Source organism: Vulpes lagopus, chromosome 7 (assembly GCF_018345385.1).
Source record: "Vulpes lagopus strain Blue_001 chromosome 7, ASM1834538v1, whole genome shotgun sequence".
In the NCBI taxonomy this organism is placed as follows: domain Eukaryota; kingdom Metazoa; phylum Chordata; class Mammalia; order Carnivora; family Canidae; genus Vulpes; species Vulpes lagopus.
In genome coordinates, this window is record NC_054830.1 from 106,152,111 (window position 1) to 106,175,809 (window position 23,699).

At 39.9% G+C, this 23,699-nt stretch overlaps 1 protein-coding gene across 1 annotated transcript in view; it reads right to left on the minus strand.

Moving 5' to 3' along the window:
* CTNNA1 (catenin alpha 1) overlaps positions 1–23,699 on the minus strand; it is a 184,632-nt gene that overhangs the window by 148,234 nt on the left and 12,699 nt on the right. Inside the window, exons 2-3 of the mRNA XM_041760810.1 lie at positions 3,677–3,783; positions 2,253–2,448 (exon numbers count right to left, since the gene is read on the minus strand). Of these exons, the coding sequence (XP_041616744.1) occupies positions 2,253–2,448; positions 3,677–3,781 (301 nt within the window). The 5' untranslated portion in view covers positions 3,782–3,783. The remainder of the gene's footprint in view (positions 1–2,252; positions 2,449–3,676; positions 3,784–23,699) is intronic.

Sequence of the window (23,699 nt, forward strand, 5' to 3'; positions counted from 1 at the left end):
AATCTCTCTCTCTCTCTCTCTCTCTCTCTCATGAATAAATAAAATCTTTTTTAAAATATAGATAGATAGATAGATAGATAGATAGATAGATAGATAGATAGATAGATAGATAAAATTAATCCAGTGGTGCCTGGATGGCTCAGTCAGTTGGGAATCTGACTTAGGTTCGGGTCATGATCCCAGGGTCCTGGGATCGAGCCCCCATCAGGCTCCTTTTACACAGGGAGCCTGCTTCTCCCTCTCCTTCCGCCTGCCTCTACCCCTGCTTGTGCTCACTTGCTGTCACTCATTCACTCTGCCAAATAAACAGAATCTTTAAAAGTAAATAAATTTCATTCAAAGTCCACTCTAATGGGCTGAATAGTGTCCCCCAAAACTCATACCCACCTAGAACCTATGAATGTGGCCTTCTTTGCAAACAGGGTTTTTGCAGATATAATCAAGTAAAGATGAGGTCATACTGGATTTAGAGAGGACTCTAATTCAATGCTTAATATCCTTATAAGAGGAAACTTTGTACAAAGAGATACACGGGGGGGAATGCCATGTGACAAAACAACAAATGAAGAGATTAGAGTGACAAATCTATACCAGTCAAGGAATGCCAAGGATTGCTAGCAAACACAAGAAGCTAGCAGAGAACATACAACAAATTCTTCCACTGAGCCTCCAAGAATCAATCCTGCTGACACCTTGATTTCAGGTAGCTGGCCTCCAGAACTGTGAGGAAGTAAACTTCTGTTATCTAAGCCACCAAGTTTATAGTAATTTACATCATGACAGCCCTAGATAACTAATATATCCACCCATATTATGGCTAGTAATATTAAATTTAAATAATGTCATCATTTACAATATTAGCAACATTTATCTTGAGCCTGAAAATTAAGAAAAATATTTACCAAAAAAGAAAAGAAAAATATTTACCACTCAAGGTTCTTAGTTCATAAATTCACAATAACTGGAGACAGCATGACCATTTAATATACTGCTCCTTTTTTTGAGTATTGTCAGAGGGATGAATTTGACATAAGACTCCAATGGACTATGCACACTGTCAGCCATTAGAGATCCAGTGACGTTCTCCCAAAGGCCAGTAAAGCAACTGGACAGAGCAGGAGCTCAGTTCACCTTAGCTGCTACCCAACAGTTCTACAAAAAACTATCTCTCTTTAAGTCCTTCTGCTGAACCAGAAGTTTAACAAAAAACTACGAGTTTCAAGAATTTAACGCTCCAGATGTAAAGTCTCTTACCATACTTGTAAGCATCATAATAACAAGTTTCTCTAATAGGCACTGCTGGCAAGCTGCGGGTTATAATTTCACTTTTTATTAATTCTGAGTTTTCCGGGGGATCCCTGGGTGGCTCAGCGGTTTAGCGCTGCCTTCAGCCCAGGGCCGAAAGATCCTGGAGACCCGGGGATCAAGTCCCACGTCGGGCTCCCTGCGTGGAGCCTGCTTCTCTCTCTGCCTGTGTCTCTGCCTCTCTCTGTGTGTGTTTCTCATGAATAAATAAATTAAATCTTTAAAAAAAAGAAAAAAAAAATCTGAGTTTTCCAAAATAGGATTCCTTTAAGCCCAGATTTGTTTTTATTTCAAACTCTAAACACTCAAGTTTGTATGGCTAATTTAACATACCAACCTGACAGAATGAGGCAACTTCTAGAGTATTTTCAGAAGGGCTGGACAATTTTCCATTTTATCACCCCTATCTCTTCAAGCATGAACTAAAAAGAGGTATTACAGAGGATGAAAGGTAAACTTCTGTCCCGTTTATTTCCTATTAAACTGTTAGAACATTTCTAAGACTCAAGTATTATTTGGCACACCCAAAAAAAGTAGATTCAGAATCTCCAAATACAATGTTTCTTTATTAGCATATCTCCTGATTAAAAGTCAGTACAACTTAATCCATCTCCAACAACTCAATATTATTGTAAGTTACTGAGCATACAGCAAGTGTAAGAATGAGAATACTGACCACAAAAAAGTCACCTTCAAGGATTGATTTTCTAATTAAAATTAATTTTCCTGGGTAGCTGAGTGGCAGAGCATCTGCCTTTGGTTCAGGGAGTGATCCCAGAATTCCAGGATTGAGCCCTGCATCAGACTCCCGGCAGGGAACCTGTTTCTCCCTCTACCTATGTCTCTGCTTCTCTCTCAGTGTCTCTCATGAATAAATAAATAAAATCTTACAAAAAAAAAATTAGAAAAGCCTGCCTCTCTCTAAATAAAAAGCAATATTGACCTACCTTGTTTTCGAACATCTTCTACAGCAGCCACAAGCTCTTCCTTGAGAAACTGACTCTCCTTTGCAATTTTATCCCCCTTCTCCAAAAAATTCTCAGTTGCTTGTTCAACGGATGCAGCCAAAACATGGGCCTTCTTAGAACGGCCTCTCTTCTTATTTGAGGGCCCCTTACTATTGGTGTTTACCAGAGTTGTGACCTAAAAGTTTCATTTTTACAAATTAAACTGTAGTCAATTAAAATGAAAACAATAGAAAGATGACTATTGTTAAAGATAGGAAGATTAATTACACCTATCAAAATGAAACATCACATTTATGAATTCCACTAAGCATTAACAAGTAAACTCTCCATATTTAAGATATATAGCAACAATACTCAATTTAGGTCCCAAAATAATTTAGCCATCTCAATGTACAAGACAATATTTTAATTCTTCAAACATGATAACTAGGTTTTAGCTTCATTTTACAAACCAGAAACTGATTAGAAACATGTTAAACACCACTACATGTCATCAAGAAATTCCAGAAAGAGGCTGACAATGAACTTGTTATTTTACATGGAGGTCACATTTTCCACTGTTTTCAACCTGTGCAAAATGTTTTAAGGTAACTTGTTTCTGAATTTGTTTTACAGTTTATTCAAGTAAATCTCAACAATTAATTAGTAAAGGTCCTTAACAAAGGAAGGATGCCCAAAGTAGTGATGGTGCTTTAAGTCCCAGAACATTAACCATCATTAATATATACAGTACCAGATGATCTGTAGATTAAAGATGACTAAAGATTTGTTACTAGCATAGCTTGCCATGCAAGAGACCTGCTGAGAGCTATACTGGATTGACTCCAAGAAAGTAAATATTCCTGAGTCTTTCCACACACTTCTACGTATAATTATTAAAATATGTAAATATATATGTATATATACATGTGTGTATTTATAATACTAGTTGCTAACAATTAATGAAATGGCATCACAATGTGATATTTTAACAGAACATACCAAACCCACACCTCAAATTACCAGCTAAGTGATCCTGGACAATGAAAAGTTTCTTAGGCATGGTAAAGAGACAACAGTCAAGGCTTCATAGCCCATCTTTCTTGAATACAACCTATCCTTTCCAAGAAAAAGTGATGCCAAGAAATCGTCTACAAAATACAAACATTTGGTAAGTTGCATTATATACCATTTATCCCCTATTACTACCAATAAGACTCAAGAACATGCAGTAATAATGTTCCTATAGGGTTAAATGAATGCATTAATATTTAAGTAATTAGTGGTGCCACAACATCTAAATACTATCAATCTAAACTCAACCACTCAAATTAAAGCTTTGAGCTAAATTTGCTCTGTATTTGTTTCCTAGGCCTACTACTACAGATCATATTATAACTATGTATTTGTCTGTAGAGTCCTACCTGTGTAACAAGAGGCTCCAACAGTCTTTCAACTGCCAGAGTTCGGATCTCTAGACTTTTGGGGTCCCATTTGAAGTTTATGTTGCCTGTGTGGACAGAAGTCATTTCTGAAAAAGAAACACAAAGGACAAAGTTAGGCAAACATCAAACACAAACATGAAATATATAACAAATCTCCTACTTTTATAAAGGACTTTTATATCAGCACAGCTACATTCTAGATGGGGAAAAAATACTTACAGAGCCTGCACTAGAGGACCCAGTAACTTAATCTCTTACACTTTCAGATGTCAAGCTTATAAACAGTAGAAGTACTATAAGAGGCACTCCCTTTGGGCTTCTCTGGCACCAAGACACTTCTACTTTCAGTTTTTCAACACCAACTTAGAAGTAGGATGAAAAGCTAAAGTGAATGAAGGCCTGATTCTGGTTTGTCTTACTCCACAACATTTGTATCACAGTATTACCTAAAAGGCATAACTCCTTCATTTTTGGATGGATTCTTGGAGAATAGCCTGTCTTACTCTATTAAAACATAATGCAGAAGTCTGCTGCCCTCTGTACCTACAGCTATTATCACTCATAGTGAGAAGAAATTTCAAGTCACACTTAGTCAAGTATCAATGTAGACTTCCATTAGACAGAGGCTTTAAGACTAGGAGAAAAGACTCAACAAAAATATCAGTTAGTGTTTGCTTCTAAAAGTTAGTGACTGAAAGAAAGGAAAAAAAAAAAAGACGAGAGGTACATAACGGAAGTAAACACTAACTATAAACTTTCTAGACAACCAATTTGATAGATATTTAAAACTTTAAAAGAATGTGTTCTTGGGTAGCCCTGGTGGCGCAGCGTTTTAGCGCTGCCTGCAGCCCGGGGTGTGATCCTGGAGTCCTGGAGACCTGGGCTCGAGTCCCGCATCGGGCTTCCTACGTGGAGCCTGCTTCTCCCTCTGCCTGTGTCTCTGCCTCTCTCTCGCTCTCTCTGAATGAATAAATAAATAAATAAATCTTAAAAAAAAAAAAAATGTGTTCTTGGGGCACCTGGGTGGCTCAGTGGTTGAGCATCTGCCTTTAGCTCAGGTCGTGATATAGGGATCCTGGAATGAGTCCTTCATAGGGCTCCCCAAGGGAGCCTGCTTCTCCCTTTGCCTATGTCTCGGCCTCTCTGTGTCTCTCATGAATAAATAAATAAAATCTTAAAAAAAAAAAAGTGTTATGACCCAAAAATTCTACTTTTAGATTTTATTCTAAAGGAAAAACCAGGGCACCTGGGTGGCTCAGTAGTTAAGCATATGCCTTTGGCTCAGGTCGTGATCCTGGGGGCCTGGAATCGAGTCCTACATCGGATGGTCCCCACATGGAGCCTGCTTCTGCCTCTGCCTATGTCTCTGCCTCTCTCTGTGTCTCTCACGAATAAATAAAATCTTTAAAAAATAAATAAAGGAAAAACCAAGGTGCATGTAAAAACTTGGATATAATGATGTTCACAACAGCAGCACATATAATCATTAAAAATTATAAACTACCTCAATTTCAGAGAACACTGAATAAATAAATCATATAACTTACCACACAACACTTGTGCCACTCTTAAAAAACAATGTTTACAAAATTTAGGAAAAACAAAAACAAAAAAGAAAACAGTGTTCTCACTGCCCAGGTCTTTATTTCTATTAAATACCATTTCCTGTTAAAGGGAACCAGGGCTCCTACAAAAAAGAGGGAGGGAGTTACTTTCAGGTCTAAGTTGTTCTATTCTGCAGAAAGTAAAGAAGGGGTACAAAGACTAATCTATCAAAACAGAGAGGAACCAAAGGCTCCACTGGCCAATAAGACAAATTGAGTATACAAAGCATGATGACTACAACTGCCCGACTGACAGGTAGGCGGGCAGGTAGGTACATAGGAAATTATCCTGTAACCACAGAGATTCTCAAAAGAAATAGGCAATTTTCTTTACCATAAATGTAAAACAGAATTAGAAAATGATAGGGAAAAAAGAAAATGATAGGGCAGCCCCGGTGGTGCAGTGGTTTAGCGCCCCCTGCAGCCTAGGGTGAGATCCTGGAGACCCTGGATTGAGTCCCATGTCGGGCTCTCTGCATGGTGCCTGCTTCTCCCTCTGCCTGTGTCTCTGCCTCTCTGTGTGTGTCTCTATGAATAAATAAATAAATCTTTAAAAAATAAAAAAGGTTTCCTGAAAAGGAGAAGAGAAGAGAAGAGAAGAGAAGAGAAGAGAAGAGAAGAGAAGAGAAGAGAAGAGAAGAGAAGAGAAGAGAAGAGAAGAGAAGAGAAGAGAAGAGGAGAAGAGAATCATTTGGGCAGCCCGGGTGGCTCCTTCAACCCAGGGCGTGATCCTGGAGACCCGGATGGAGTCCCACATTGGGCTCCCTGCATGGAGCCTGCTTCTCCCTCTGCCTGTGTCTCTGCCTCTCTCTCTCTCCTCTCTGTGTATTCTCATGAATAAATAAATAAAATCTTGAAAAAAGAAAGAAAAAAGAAAAAAGAAAAAAGGAAAAAGGAAAAAGGAAAAAGGAAAAAGGAAAAAGGAAAAAGGAAAAAGGAAAAAGGAAAAAGGGAAGGGAAGGGAAGGGAAGGGAGAAAATGATCATTTTGTAAACCCCAGGGTAGTAACTGATTCAGGCAATGATTATCAGTGGATGTTATTAACACTCTTAGTGAAAGGCTACTGGGAAACAGAATACTTACTTGTAAGGTATCAAAGTATCACTTGACAAGTTACTTATTAATTAACTGGACCAAGACTTACTTTTATAAATTTGTGATCTAATGGCCACCCTCTTAAACAGGTAACTAAACTCAGTATTACTAATAATGAAACACCTGGTATTATTATATGCCTCCTGATATGAAGAATGTATTATCTATTAAGTACTCTTGATGAAAAAAAAAAAGCTTTAAATGTTTTCTAAGTCTCAGTGTTACTATAAAATGAGTAGCTGTGCAACAGCAAAAATAAATGTTTAACCAGAGTCTACTGAAGCTTCTATATAGGGATTCAAAACCTTTTTCAATACCATGGATCCTTTTGGCAGTCTAGTGAAGCCTAAAGACCAAAGGTTTTGTCCAATAAAAATACAGTGTAAAGAACCTATGTAATTTTCTTTTTTTTTTTTTTAAGATTTTATTTATTTATTCATGACAGACACGGGGGGCGGGGGGGGGTGGGGCAAAGACACAGGCTGAGGGAGAAGCAGGCTCCACACAAGGAGCCCGACGTGGGACTGGATCCCGGGTCTCCAGGATCACACTCTGGGCAGAAAGCAGGCACTAAACCGGTGAGCCACCAGGGCTGCCCCACCTATGTAATTTTCAATTTTTTAGTAGTGATATTAAAAAGAAATGGGGGACGCTTGGGTGGCTCAGCAGTTAAGCGTCTGCCTTCAGCTCAGGGCATGATCCAAGGATCAAGTCCCATATCCAGCTCCCTGCATGGAACCTGCTTCTCCCTCTCCCTGTGTCTCTGCCTCTCTCTGTGTCTCTCATGAATAAATAAATAAAATCATTTTAAAAAATAAAAAGAAATGACTGTACATAATACATTCAAAAAATCGTTACAGCATATATACAGTATTTTTTACATTAAAGATATACATAAATACTAAGTGTCCAAATCTGGAATTTGCTTTACACTCACAGCACATTTAAAGTCAAAGAAGCCACATTTCACCTGTTTAAGAGCCACCTATAGCTAGCTAGTGGCTTCTGTACTTCGATAGGGCAGCTATAAGACCCTTTCTCACAACATTTTTCAAATGCATAAAACACAAACCAAAAGATTACAAAGGAAAGACATTTAATGAAATAGTTATCGGGATACTTTACAAATGGATAATACAGTAATTATATGTGCTTCTATATTAATATTAAATAAGACTTAGCAAGAAGTCTAACAACTACTTCAAAGTAATAATGAACCCACACATTTTTTTCGACGTAATATTGTAATTATTGCAGATATGAAAAACTGAGATTCCTACTGGTGACAAAGTTACAGGTTCAACTGTAGTTTGTAGAAATGCTAAATTCCTTAATAGTGAAAACAAAGACAAAATTTTTCAAATTCAAATTCACTGCAAAAAACTTAACCTAGACTCAATTTCAAGCTTATAGGGGATACAGAAACATATTATGTTATGTGGGGGATCCGATCCGTGGGTGGCTCAGCAGTTTAGTGCCTGCCTTTGGCCCAGGGCGTGATCCTGGAGTCGTGGGATCGAGTCCCACAGCAGGCTCCTGTCTCCCTCTTCCTGTGTCTCTGCCTCTCTATGTCTATCATAAATAAACAAATCTTAAAAAAAAAAAAAGAAAAGAAAGAAACATATTATGTAACATCATGGGAAAACACATCCAGAATGTAGAATACTTTAGAAGACAAGAGGGCCTCAATTCTTCAGAAAGTCAGTATTTTGGGGGAGAGAGAGTAGGTAAGAAGGCTATTATTCTAGACAGATTCAAGAGACCTAAGAAATCTCATACACTACTAGTATCTTGTTTAGACAATAGTTTGAAACAAGCAACTATGATATTTATAAGGAAACTGGTGTTTAATACTTATTAAATAGTAGATGTTATCACAGAATTACTGTTCAATTTCATAGGTGATGGTGACATTGTGGCTATATAGAAAAATGACTACTTCTAGGAAATGCATGCTGAAACATTTAGGGGTTAAATGTTAAGATGTCTGAGCTTTCAAACAATTCAGCAAAAGTTTAAAAATATGTACATACAGAGATGAAGGAACCATGAAAAAAAAATACTCATAACTATTAAATCTAGTAGAGGATGGGGCCCCTGGGTTGGCTCAGTTGGTTAAAAGTCTTCCTTAGGCTCAGGTCATGATCCTGGGGTCTTGGGATCTGGCTCCCTGCTTGGCTATCAGTCTGTTTCTCCCTCTCCTCTACCCCTCCTCCCCACTCGTGCTTGCTCTCTCTCTCAAATACATACAATCTCAAAAAAAAAAAAAAGACCAATCTAGGTAGTGAACATGTGGATGGCTGTTCTTAGATTTATTCTTTTAGCTTCTTTGTATACCTGAAATTTCTCATCTAAAAATATGACTAAGATGTTATAGAAGTTTATGAGAAAAAGCTCAAAATAGGGGTGCCTGAGTGGCTCAGCTGGTTAAGCATTTGCCTTCGGCTCAGGTCATGATCCCAGAGTCCTGGGATGGAGCCCTGCATTGGGGTCCCTGCTCAGTGGAAGTCTGCTTCTCCCTCCACTCCTCTCTGCTTGTGCTCTTTCATGCTCTGTCTCTTAAATAAATAAAACCTTAAAAAAAAAAATGCTCAAAGTATATACTATTAAAGATGGTAAAGAGTTTCAAAACAATATGAAGTATCACCGCAGAGAGAACTAAAGATATCTAGATGTATAAACCAAAATATTAACAATAGTTTTATCTTTTTTAAAGATTTCATTCATTTATTCATGGGGGGGGGGGGGAGGCAGAGACACAGACAGAGGGAGAAGCAGGCTCCCTGTGGGGAACATGATGTGGGACTCCATCCAGGACCCCGGGATCAGGCCCTGATCCCAAGGCAGGGGCTCAAGGGCTGAGCCACACAGGCATCCCTGAGATAGTTTTATCTCAAGAGTGAGATTTATGGGTAGTTTTAATATTCTTTTTATTTAACTGTATTTTTTATAAAATCATACAGGCATTTAGAATTAATTACTTTTGTAATTTAAAAAGCTGAATCAGGGGATCCCTGGGTGGCGCAGCGGTTTGGTGCCTGCCTTTGGCCCAGGGCACGATCCCGGAGGCTCCCGGTGCATGGAGCCTGCTTCTCCCTCTGCCTGTGTCTCTGCCTCTCTCTCTCGCGCGCGCGCTCTCTCTCTCTCTCTCTGTGTGTGTGACTATCATAAATAAATAAAAATTAAAAAAAAAAAAAAAAAAGCTGAATCAGGGATCCCTGGGTGGCTCAGCGGTTTAGTGCCTGCCTTCAGCCCAGGGCATGATCCTGGAGTCCTGGGATTGAGTCCCACGTCGGGCTCCTGGTGCATGGAGCCTGCTTCTCCCCCTGCCTGTGTCTCTGCCTCTCTCTCTCTCTCTCTGTGTGTGACTAACATAAATAAATAAAAATTAAAAAATTAAAAATTAAAAAATAAAAAATAAAAACCATCATAATATAACTGATACAGGCAAAAATCATCAGAGAATGTTAAACCAAGTGGTTGCCAAGTTTATAAAGAAACTGATTGTTTACATATTCGCATGGTAATTCCCAACAGATTATTTTCTGATCACAGAAAGGGGGTGGGTTATAACTTTAAAGTGAAAAAACCTGGCAGACACTACCTTAACCAAGTGATCAAAATGAACATCCCAAATAATAGGACAAATTAACATCATATAGTTCCTGATATGATGAACTAAGAAGGATATAACATCACTTTGATATGTCCTACCAAAACTACATAGCCTCAATCTTGTCATGAGGAAATACCAAACTCAAAGTGAGGCATAGTCTACAAAATAAATGGCTATAGTCTTCAAAGATGTCAAGATCAGAAAAAAACAAAGATAGACTGAGAATTTCTTCCAGACTAAAGGAGCCTAAAGAGATATGACAACTGAATGCAGAATGCTGTAATCCTGGACTGAAATTGTACTTGCAGAGGGGGGAAAAAAACTGAGACAAACCATAAAAATCTAAGTAGATTCTAAATTAGACAATAGTGTTGTATCAAATTTACATGTCTTCATTATACTGTAGTTATGTCCTTGTTGCATGTAATGGACATGATGTCTGCAACTTGCTCTCATGGTTTTAAAAAATATAATACACTAAATATGTTCCATATACAGAAAGGAATGGAAAGTGGAAAAGAGAATGGAAAGAAAAAAGGGAGGGAGGGCGAAGAAGAGGCACAAGGAAAGGGGGAAAAGGAGAGGAGTTGTAAACAGAGTGAGGGGTAGAAGGAGAAGGGAGCAAGAGTAAAGACAGAAGGGTAGAATAAGGCGCACCTGGGTGGCTCAGTGGTTGACCATCTGCTCAGGTCAAGATCCTGGGGTCCTGAGATTAAGTCCGCATCGGGCTCCCAGGAGGGAGAGCCTGCTTCTCCCTCTGCCTGTCTCTGCCTCTCTGTGTCCCTCATGAATAAATAAAATATTTACCAAAGAGGGGAAGGGAGGGAGGAAGGGGGGGAAGAGGGGGCAGGGAAGGGAAGGGGGAGAAGCAGAAAGGAAGGGAAGGGGGAAGGGGAAGGGAAGGGGAGGGAAGGGGATGAAGGTGAGAGGAGAAAAAAGAGCCAAGAGAGAGAAAAGTAGGAAGGGAGAGGAGGAGGAGGAAGGAGAGAGGAAGAAAGGTGTCTAGAGCTGTGGCTAGTGTAGCTGAAGGATTGATTTAATTTTATTTCATTTTAATTAATGTTAAATAGCCACTAGTGACTACCTTATCAGACAGCACAGTTCTAGACCCTACAGAAAGCAACATCAACACCTAAATGACAACCAGTGTAGAACGGTACATGTCTGTGACTAGCCCACTTGATAACTTTAATAGAAAAATGTCTTCTCCCACAAATGCATGCTTGAGGCACAAATAGACCCTTTAGATACTTTTTAAAACATTAGTGCAGGCATCATCTAACATTTCATAGATTTATCTAAGCATTAAAACATCCTACAATCACTAGGGATGGGATGCCAAAAGAAATTTAGATTTGCTTAATCTGGTAACACAGAATGCCAGTTTCCAGGAAATTTGTTTCATTCCAAGTGGGTAAATTTCCTCTCTACACTTACATTATGTCAGGCCTACACTTTGGTTTTTAAAGGTTGTTTGTCCATGCAACTAATCAGCCCAAGTCAGTAAACCTTAGGAGATGGAGTGCTCTAGATTGCTAAAGGGCTGACAACAGCTAAAGCAAATGTCATCAAATGTCACAGATAAGACATTTCAGAAAGAATGATTTGCCCCAGGGACCCTGCATTGCACAACCATTGCAGCAACACAAAACAGAAAACCTTTCAAGGGTAGTAGAGGGAAGGTGCAAAGAGGTAAGTGAAGCCACTTGCAGAAAGACGTGGTCATACCTGTGTTTTAATTATTAAACAAATACAACAATGAAACAATTCAGTTTCCCAAAGAAATAATTTTTTTTTGGGGGGGGGGGATTTTTTTCTTGAAAAGAAGAGTTAGCTCAACCTCTGCCTGGGGAAAAAAATCACTAGGTCTGAGGACTTGGTAACTTTGGAAAAGCAGCAAATCAAGGTCCAAACGGCACAAATGCATTCCTAATGCCCTTTTGTTTTTTTTTTTTTAAGATTTATTTATCTGAGAAAGAAACAGAACACAAGCAGAAGGGAGAGGTAAGCGTGGAGCCTGACACAGGGATCCATCTCATGACTCTGAGATCATGACATGAGCTGAAATCCAGAGTCGGACATAACCAACTGAGCCACCCAGGCATCGCTTTTCCTAGTGCTTTAGAATCCACAACTCAGGCCAACTTTTACTTCATGAGCAAAAGTGGGGACACAAAGGTGAAAATCCTGAGCTGAGAAACAGGGTCTCGGGCCGCCAGGGAAGACACAGAAAAGAAGGAAAGCTGTTTGGGAAATACCACAAAGAGGGAGGAAGCTGCCCAAAGTAGGCCTGTGAAGACTGGGTAGGCCAAGTCAGAAAAAGAAAAGGATTCTCTGAAACTTGGAGGAAAAACTAGCTTTTTGACCTAAAGAAGAGTACCCTGAAGATTTGTACACTTGCTGATAATAACACTGTCCCCCCACTCCTCAAAAAAAGGGTCTTTTGTTTTTCTTGTTTTGATATTTAGGGATAAAAATTACTCCATTCTCTTAACTTGAAAAAAAGGCAAAGCATTAAGAACAGTAAGAAATTGCAAATAATACCTAATCACTCAGGGAGGCCACCAGGAGAGGCCAGGACAGGTGAGTGAAGAAAGCATGTGTCCAGCTGCCCATTAGCTCCAGGCGGCCACTCAATTATGCAGATGAAGGGTTGGCAGAACATTTTTTAAGAGACCCAGAGACACAGAATTTTATGTTAATCTCCTTGTTCCAAAATATCTCACTGTGTAAAGCAAACAAAAACATCTGAGTGCTAGGTTTGCCCAGCTAGTCAAGACTTTGTAACTTAAAAAAAAAAAAAAAAAAAGACTTTGTAACTAAGAACGAGTTCTCCCCTGAGGTCCCTTCCAGTTCTATATTATATTCCAGAACTCTACAATCCTGTTAAGTAATATCTCTGAGGAGGTCTTCAGCGTCCCCATAAAAATTCACCAGACTCAGGCTGCTGCTGCTAAGTGTTAAGGCAAGAGACTCAATCACTCACTCACATTGAAACACTTGAAATATACTGACACTTGAAAATTGAGAACCCATTCAGTATGTTTTCAAGTCTTTCAATAACCATGATGGAAGCAGAGTGACTGCCTTGTGCAGCACCTTTAATCAAAGGCCCTGCCAAGAGTGACGCCAAACATTATTAAACTATACAGCAGAGCCAATTTATGCTTTTGGTGACCCCAACCCAAAAAGGATTTCAGAAAGTAGAAGTAGAGCATTTAAAATCTAATAAGAGGGATCTCTGGGTGGCTCAGCGGTTTAGCGCCTGCCTTTGGCCCAGGGAGCGATCCTGGAGACCTGGGATCAAATCCCACGTCGGGCTCCCGGTGCATGGAGCCTGCTTCTCCCTCTGCCTGTGTCTCTGCCTCCTCTCTCTGTCTATCATAAATAAATAAATCTTAAAAAACAAAACAAAAAAATATTGACAAGTCTACCAGGAGAAAGCTCCTGCCTTAATCTTAGTCATATATTTGCTTCTTTACAATTAATAGTATTGTTTAGAGTACCTAAACAAATAACTTTTAAACTCTTGGCAGTTTCTAGTTTTCCAATTAACTTACAGAGTACTCCTTCACAAGATCTATTGCAAAACCTACTAGAGCTAGCCAACCTTAATGAAGTACAGCAACCTTAAGGTTTATCTAGGAGGGATCATGCTTAGCGGAACCAAGTAAGAAGTTAAACTGTAGTTATTCAGTCTTCATTACCGTATTTATAAATAGCAATCCTGGCTATTACGCAAAAGTTCGCTATACATTCAGAAAGGGGCAGAGATGTAGGCGTTTGACTAGCAATCTCTAGGATAGAAAGAGAAATGGAAAAGCAACAGGCAGAAAATAAAAGCATAGTTCTATCAGAACCAGGAGGCTGATTGTTGGCAAACTGCCTCATTTCTGCAAAGAGCTTACATACCTTCTCTAAAGACATTAAATGTTCATTTACAACAGAATAGCCACATCATTCTTAAATCCCGTCTGCTCCAAAGCTTTAGAATATCCTCACTTTGCTACTTGAAGCCATTTTTTCTAACATCAAGGTTAAGTTAATGCAATGTAAAGATGGTTCATTTAAATGCAAATCAGGAAATTTTAAAATTAAAAGTACCTACAGTAACGTTAACTGTCACACTGCACAAGATAAAGGATTATGGATTACTCCACTGCAGCAACAAAGATGCCAGGCTGCATCTGCATTAAACAGAGTTAATACAGCTGTTGGAATCTCAACTCCCAAATCTCCCAGTAACTATCAAAACAAAAACAAAAACAACCAAGGTAACCCTTATAATTAAGATTCACTCTGACACATGCCTATTTTACTAAATTCCCTACAACCAAGCCTGTCACTTTCTTCTAAAATGTAAACAGGTTGGTGATACAGGCAGAGGGAGGAAAGAAGGGTAAGGTAAGAGTTATAAAACACAGATGGCTCATGTAAACAAAAAGAAAACTTGTTTTTTTTTTTTCCCTCCACAATGTGGTCACTTTCTAAACCCAAGTACAATATCATCATCAAAAAAGACAAAAATGGAACGCCTGAGTGGCTCGGTGGTTGAGCGTCTGCCTTCAGCTCAGGGCGTCTGCCTTCAGCTCAGGGCACGATACCAGAGTCCTTGGGATCAAGTCCCATATCGGGCTCCCTGCATAGAGCCTGCCTCTCTCGGTGTCTCTCATGAAAAAGTAAATAAAATATTTTAAAAAAAAGCTTAACCTTGATCTAAATGGAGAGCCAAAATCAGAGTAAAAAGTTTCTTATCTAAGGCAGAGTAACTAACTGGATTCCATAAACCATGATTTCTATGTGATCAACTCACCATACCCAATACATTTTATATCAGGCACTAATATAGCACACAGTAGTTGTCACTCTTTCAGAAATACAAATCCATGAGAAAAAGGACACCTGGTTAGATCTTTACTGTTTTTAAAGATCATTGTGATGATTATCACTATTTTTTCATAAATACTATTTTTAATCATACTAAAAGTTAATCACTTTAATTTTGTTCCTTTTCTTGTTTTCTTGAGAGCACCAAAGACAATGAGACAAGACAAAAGAAAGAAAAAAAAAAAGACAAAAGACCTAAATGAAAAACTGTCATGCCACATGCATCAGAAGATATAATGATTACCAAAAGCACTAAGCAAAGGACCAAAAGGTAAACCTAAAAAAACAAAATTCAATCAACCATTTAGCCACTCCATCAGCATCTGTTTTGAGCCCCTTCTCCATATAGGCATTATTCCAGCCGGGAGGGAACTAAAAAAATCTGCCTTCAAGAAACACTAAGACTATACTAGGCTAGGAAGAAGACCATATACTAGGATAGGAAGAAAATTAAAGGGGATAATGGTAATAGGGTTAGGTAGGGTCTTTCAAGGGCCTTTCTGACATTTGAACTGTAACCTGAAAGTCCAGGAAGACTGAGCAAGTGAGTATCTGAGAGAACACTGCAGGCTGAGGTACCATAGACAAGGCAGCAGCTCCCAGGACTTACAGAAAGAGAAGGCCCATGTGGCCAGCGCATGGAGCAAGAAGACATAAGAGATGAAGGGAAAGAAAAAACAAAAGCTCCAGAGCTGCCTGAAGTGACTATTTACAATATGAACCAGATATCTATATTCCTTTACTTAGCTTCCACCCCATATGATTGAGGCCATTAACAATGGAAGAGTGTTCCAGAGAAAGCTGCACTAAGTCATGGTAACAACTGATTATGGATGCGCAGTAAGTCCCTATGTCCCTAAGAAGCTGGATGACTAGTCAAAAAAGCAAGGAAGATTGAAACCGGCATCAGAACTGAAGGCACAAGAGAAAAGAGACAAAGGGAAAGGCGGTTTTTGCTTTAGAGGAATGGGACTAAAAGGCAAAGAAACTTTTCACAACTGAGAAGCAGCCCACAGGGAAAAAAATTGTATTTTTCTTAGAAACCCAGGGGAAAAGATCCCTGAACTTGGATTGAGATTAGGAAATTACCCAGACTGGGATGCCTGGATGGCTCAGCGGTTGAGCGTTTGGATCCCAGGGTCCTAGAAAGGAGCCCCACTTTTAGAGACAGTGCCCTGTCTCTCATAAATAAATAATTTTAAAAAAGGGGGGGAGTTAACTAGACTGAGGAAGAAAATAAAGAATTGCCTCTAAAACTTGTAACATATACTTTTTCTTTTTTTTAAAGATTTGAGTGAGAGAGAGAACCCACAGAGAAGCTGGTAGGGGTAAAAACTCCCCGCTGAGCAGGGAGTCCACCTCGGGGCTCTGGTAGGGGCTCCGGTATCGATGGGGGAACACAGGGTTAGCTGAGGACAAGGCATGAGCTTGGGGCAGCACACTGATTAGATCCTGGAGACCCGGGATCGAATCCCACGACGGGCTCCCGGTGCATGGAGCTTGTTTCTCCCTCTGCCTATGTCTCTGCCTCTCTCTCTCTGTGACTATCATAAATAAATTAAAAAAAAAAAAAAAAACTCCTTTAGAAATTTTCTTTAAGGACGCATGGGTGGCTCAGTGGTTGAGTATCAGCCTTTGGCTCAGGGCGTGATCCCTGTGTCCCAGGATCAAGTCCCACATCGGGCTCCTTGTGGAGAGCCTGCTTCTCCCTCTGCCTGTGTCCCTGCCTCTCTTTCTGTGTCTCTTATAAAGAAATGAAGAAAAGAAAAGAAAAGAAAAGAAAAGAGAAGAGAAGAGAAGAGAAGAGAAGAGAAGAGAAGAGAAGAGAAGAGAAGAGAAGAGAGAAAAGAGAAAAGAGAAAAGAGAAAAAAAAGAGAAAAGAGAAAAGAGAAAAGAAAAAAGAAAAAAGAAAAGAAAAGAAAAGAGAAATTTCCTTTTATCTCTAAACCCCCAAGATATGTGTTGGCGATCACCCCCCAAGCACATGGCCCACAGATACACATCTGAAGGGTCTCATGACTCAGGTTTTATTACACAGTAATAAGTGAGCTCTTCCTTCCCAACAGCAGCTAGCCCCCTCAAGGTCCTGGAAATCTTGCTTCCAAAATTCTTTAGAGAGTACAGCTATCCCCAACCCGTCCCAATTCCCAGGTACATAATTAGCCACCCCTCACAGGCCCAGGGCAGCCGTTCCTCCTGCCTACGGTCCTGTCCCCTGGCTTTAATAAAACCACCATTTCGCACCAAAGATGTCTCAAGAATTCTTTCTTGGTTGTCACCTCTGGACTTCACCCCTCCAAACCTCACCTATATTCCAAAACTTCATCAGTATCATGATCTGAGCCAAAGGTAGATGCTTAACCAACTGAGCCACCCAAGTGCCCTGTAATACAGATTTTTGATGACCTATTTTGTCATTCATTGACTTACCAATTATCACATCCTGGGATCCTGCTAGGTGCAAGGGACACAAAAGACTAATCAGAAATGCTTATCAGATCATCATAGCAATTAATTAAGAACTGTGGGGGCTAGAGGTAAATCTCTGCAAGATGGGGCACTTTGGTTTAAACATTATTGAGTTAAAAGCAATCAAGGGGTGCTTGGGTGGCTCAGTTGGTTAAGTGCCTGCCTTCTGCTCAGATGTGGGATCCAGCCACCAGCACTGCTCAGCAAGGGGCCTGCTTCTCCCTCTCCCTCAGCCTACCACTCTCCCTGCTTATGCACAAGCTCACAAGTTCTCTCTGTCAAATAAATTTTTTAAATTTTTTTTTAATTTTTTTAAATAAAAAACAATCAGGACGCCTGGGTGGCTCAGCAGTTGAGCATCTGCCTTTGGCTCGGGTCGTGAACCCATGGTCACCAGATCGAGTCCTGCATCGGGCTCCCTGCATGGAGCCTGCTTCTCCCTCTGCCTCAGTCGCTGCTTCTCTCTCTGCGTCCCTCATGAATAAATAAAATCTTTAAAAAAAAAAATCAAAATCCAGTGGATTCAGGAAAAACCCTATCTCCCCCATCAACTGCCTGCTTATATTAGGAAGAGAGCTATTAACAGATTTCTCTTTACCTAAGACACTTACCTACATAACAGGGCGACCTTTGTTTTACAAGGATTTCCTTTCACCTTCCTACTAGTGGTCTTTCTCCCCTTTATATCCTCATATCCCTCCCTTTGTCCTTAATTCACGTATATACGTTGCCTATCTTTAGAATCTCAGTGTTTGTGTAGATTCCCCTTATGTATACTATTAAATTTGATTTTCTCCCTTTAATGTGTCTTACATCAATTTGATTCTTAGTCTAGCAACACAAGGACTTTGAAGGGTAAAAGAAATTCTTCCACCCCAACAGTACAAAAGGAAACAGGTGCCTTACAAGGGAGAAATCTGGCAGATGCTAATTAATCATGCATTTAAACTTGGCATCACCACCAGAACAATATGACAACTGTTGCAATGCCCTCATTAAGAAGCAACATCACATGCATAGTACTGCCAAAAATGGAAACAATCAGACCAATCCAAACTATAGAGTATCTACAAAATCAGCCCAAACTCTTACAAAGCGTCAGTATTGGGGATCCCTGGGTGGCTCAGTGGTTTAGCACCTACCTTCGGCCGAGGGCATGATCCTGGAGTCCCGGGATTGAGTCCCACATCCGGCTCCCTGCATGGAGCCTGCTTCTCCCTTTGCCTGTGTCTCTGCCTCTGTGTGTGTGTGTGCATCTCATGAATAAATAAAATCTCTTTTAAAAATTAAAATAAAAAGTAAATTTTAAAAAAGTGTCAGTGTCATGAAGGGGGAGGGGAACAGAAATAGAAACTCTAAAGAGATATGACAACTAAATGTAGTATGTGATCTTGTATTGATTCCTGTTTTGTTTTTTGTTTTTTTAGGTTTTTTTGAGAGAGAGGGAAGGGGGTGGAGAGAGAGAGAGAGAGAGAGAGCGCTTGAGCAAAAGCAGAGGGAGGGGTAGAGGGACAGGGAGAAGCTGACCCCCTCAGTGAGCAGGGTGCCCAACAAGGCGCTTGATTCCAGGATCCCAGGACCATGACCTGAGCCTAAGGCAGATGCTTAATCAACTAAGCAACCCAGGTACCCCTCATTCCTGGATTAAAAAAAAAAAAAAATCACTGGGACAACTGACCAAATTTAATACGGACTCTACCATAAAACCAGTATTTCTGGGAATTCTGTTAAAAGGCAAATTCTGATTCAGCAGGTTGATGTAGGAAAGCGTTGAAGTTCAGAGCCAATGGCCAAGAGAGAATTTAGACATCTTTTGTGCAAAAGGTGATTTTATTAAGGATACCTGGGGGTAGCTAGGTAGTTGAACATCTGCCTTTGGCTCAGGATATGATCCCAGAGTTCTGTGATCAAGTCCCACACTGGGCTCCCAGCATGGAGCCTGCTTCTCCCTCTGCCTATGTCTCTGCCTCTCTCTGTCTCTCATGAATAAATAAATAAAATCTGTTTTTGTTTTTTTTTTTTTTAAAGGTGATTTTATTAAACCACAGAGATGGGACCCATAGACAGAGTTGCACTGGGGTTGTGAGGAGTGGCTGATTATATACTTTCAAGTTGGGAGGGGATAAGGGATACCCTAAGTCTCTAAGGAATTTTAGAAACAATGTTTCCAGGACCTTAAGGGGGCTAGCTATTGTTAGGAAAAGGTTGTTTATTACTTTCTAATAAAACCTTAGTCTTGAGACCCTTCAGATATACATTAGTGGGTCACATGCTTGTAAAATGATTGCCAACATACATCTTGACGGGTAGAGGTAAAGGAAGTTCCCAAAGGAATTTTTATATATCAAAGTAGACTCACAAGATCCTGGGAGTAGGGGTAAGACTGCCTTTTGCCCTTAGCAAAGTATTAAGATAAAGGCAGTTGGGCTTCTAGAGAAGGTCACTCTGCCCATTTCAAGGACTTTTTAATGGACTGTAAGTAGTAAGCAAATTTAATTTTTCTTTTGCCTTTGTTTCCCACATTATGTCTAGGGTAGAACATCAGAGACAGCATTTCTCCCAAGTTCCCAGAGAGAATCGACAAGGTTCTTGGACCACTCTTTAAAAGGAATTACGCTACTTTATCAATGTAAAATGTCTTGTGTGATATTGCAGTTAGGTAAAACCTATGTCCTTACTCTTAGGAATTACATGCTGAAGAACTTAAGGGTGAAGTACCCTGGAATCTGAAGTTTACTTTCAAATGCCTCGAAAACTTTATATAGAGTAACTGAACAAATATGAAAGATGCTAATAACTGGTAAATCTAAGTGAATTGATGAATCAATTGCTTACTCTATTACTCTTTCAACTTTTCCATTCATTTGAAGATCTTAAAAAAAAAGTTGGAGGAAAAGGCTCAGTCTATATAAGAAAATAGTCAAATAAAATAGAAAATAGTTACAATACATCAGTGCACAAGAGCAGAGTCCACAAGAGTCCAGGGAGTCCTCACTGAGAATCTGCTGTCCAAGACAAAGGAAGGTAACTGTTTCAGTTTATAGGAGGGGACAATAGCACCAAAGAACTTCGAAGCCTTCCAAAAAGAAGCATGAGTGGAAAACAGAAGATAAATATTTAAATGGCAAAAAATAAAATGAAATAAATGGCAAAAAATAAGGTTTAAAGATGACCAAAGAAATTAAGAGGCATTACAGGTTTGTTTGGTCTTTATTTTTCCTAACTTAAAAATACCTTGGGCCCATTCTATTCTTACTGTTTATAATACTACTTGAGAAATCCTACAACCCCATCCACCCATTCACCCACCTGAAAAAAAGCAGCAAATCTCACCTCTTCATAGCTGCCACAGTGAAGGCCAAAAGTGGCCAGAGTGGCATTTCCCAAATTCAAAGGACTTCTCCCCACAAGCAACTGAAGAGCTGAGTTCCTCCAACTCCATAGGGTGCAAGGAAAGCATTTTCCTCCCTATCTATTCCCTCGTGGGCTTTCCCCATTTCTGCTAACCAAAGTTCCACCAAACCAGCTGCCCTACTAGACTCTAGGCCCCTCTTTCATCCTCTCCCTCCCCCCTCCTCTGCACTCAGTAAATACCTCACTCTACTAACCCTTCAGTCTCAGGGCTCTGGCCTAGGTCCCAGTTGAAAATACCTAGGCGTCTTCTCATTTTCAATCATTATCCAGACAGCCTCATTTATCCTAAGAGCCTACTCCCCCCTGAAAAAAATGAGGATGCTTCCCCACCATAAACAGGATGAAGCCCAAACTCCTGTAAACAAACCTGACTCAGCCTGAGACTCATCACCTGAATCCACTCTGTGAATCTCCAATGCACACACATATGTCCAGACCCCTTTATATAAATCCTTTCCTCTGTCCAGAGCACCTTTCCAGTCTTTTCCGTCTTCCTTCAAGACACAAACAAGCATCCTCTAATCCCACAGAGAGAGCCGTTCCCTCTCTTCTGGTTCCCCCAACACTTCACAAGCTTCTCTGTTACAGCACTTAATACACAGCACTAGATCCGTGCATCCATCTCCCAGGAAACTGGGAGCTCCCCTTTGAGCACAGGGACCAAGGCTTTTTTGAGCATAACTTTGACCTAACAACATTCTATAAATAATCAACAACTGGCTTGACAGTTTCAGGTTTCATCTAGCAAGTGACACTTGTTGAAGAAGTAAGAAATGTCTCTCTCAAGGTACTCAGGTGGCTCAGTGGGTTGAGCATCTGATTCTTGATTTCAACTCAGGTCACAGTCTTGGGGTCCTGGGATCAAGCCCCATGTTGGGCTCCAGGCTCAGGGAAGAGTTGGCTTGAGATGTTTCTCTCTCCCTCTCCCTCTGCCACCTCCCACCCCAACTTGCTCGAACACAGGCAGTCTCTAAAATAAATAAATAAATCTTTAAAACAATGTGTATTATAAATTAGCAAAAACAGCTACAGATTGCTAATTCTTACCTGTCAGTGATATTACTAAGGCTAATACTCTCATTAGTTTGTAAATTTCTTGAGGTTAGCAATGGTGACTTAAGAAATTCTTAACATCTTCCCCAATAAGTGCTTTGAAAAGCAGACTTTTAATAAATGTTTATTGCATTTAACTGAACCCTTCCCACTGTAACTGAGATACAGCAAACTAAAGGTTGCCTTTGATCATGACTCCATAAAGACACCTAGAAAACATTACATCTTTCATTGGTCTTAACGACCCCAAAGATGCTTAAATTTCTCTCAAGTATTGCAGTCTTCCATTCCCTTGTTTTTTCCCCCTTCTCCCAAGGGATCTAGCTCACATTTCACTTAGCCACTTCCCTGCAAAATGACAGGTTTCTAAAGATACACTTCAAAGTTAGACCACAGCTTTTCTGAGAACATGATGACCCCAGGTCCAAGGAAGAAAATGATAACAGATGATTGTAAGAAACCTTTGCCAATTCAGAGATCCCCAGGAAGAGAAAACCCCATGAACACTGATGAGTAACTTATCCTTTCAGTTCTGCCTTATTCACTGCACTATCATTTTTCACAAACCATGATTAAGAGTCTAGATTAATAATGAAATATTTAACGTAATGAAATATTCAATATACCATGGGAGAATAGTAACAGTGCATCTTTGCTTAGAAAGAAAAGCATGTATCGGAGCTGCACAGGGTAAATGGACTATTAGCAAAGATTCCTATCCTTCATGTCACTTGAAATGGGCTACACGGAATGCATTTCCTGAGTTATGACAGCACTTTCAATTTCAAGAACAGGGATTCAGTCCTACCTGGTTAATAAACCAGTACAGGATTATGTAACCTGATAATTAGGCTTCCAACTCACACCTTCAATTCGTAAAGTCAAATATTAATCAGCCATAACAATAAAACATTTTCAAAAGCAACTTATTTATGACAATATTTACTAATGAAATCTCAGAATAAGAAAATGAGGGGAATCTAAGGCTCAATAAAATGAAATGCAATAGCCAAAACTAAGTAATCCAGGAAAGAACTAGCTTTAAAATTAGCAATTAAGAAGAAAAACCAGTTATTTAACACTAAGATTAAATTGGATTATTCATGGGATGCCTGAGTGGCTCAGTGGTTGAGCATCTGCCTTTGTGTTTTGTTTTGTTTTCTTTTTTTAAAGATTTTATTTATTTACTCATGAGAGAGACACACACACAGAGAGAGAGGCAGAGACAGAGGGAGAAGCAGGCTCCATGCAGGGAGCCCAACGTGGGACTTGATCCTAGGTCTCCAGGATCAGGCCCTGGGCTGAAGGTGGCGCTAAACCGCTGAGCCACCTGGGCTGCCCTCATTACAAAATTTTAAAGCAAATGATAGTTTGTTTCTTCTATAAAGCCCTGGAAGTCTCTTTAAAAAAAATTTCCACAGCTTAAAATTATAACAACTTTCCACAGTGTAATTCATGCTCTTCCTCTACTACAATTACAACACAGGACACACCACAAGGAACTTTAAAAACCAAATCATACTATTCATATAACACTTGTTCCAAACAATCAATCTTTATAAACATTTAAAATAACACTCAAGGCAGCCCGGGTGGCTCAGCGGTTTAGCACCGCCTTCAGCCCAGGGTGTGATTCTAGAGACCCAGGATCCAGTCCCACATCGGGCTACCTACATGGAGCCTGCTTCTCTCCCTCTGCTTGTGTCTTTGCCTCTCTGTCTCTCATGAATAAATAAAATCTTTAAAAAATATAAAAAATAAAATAAAATAACACTCAGCAGTTGAGCATCTGCCTTTGGATCAGGGCATTATTCTGGGGTCCCGAAATCCAGTCCCCACATCGGGCTCCCTGCAGGGGCCTGCT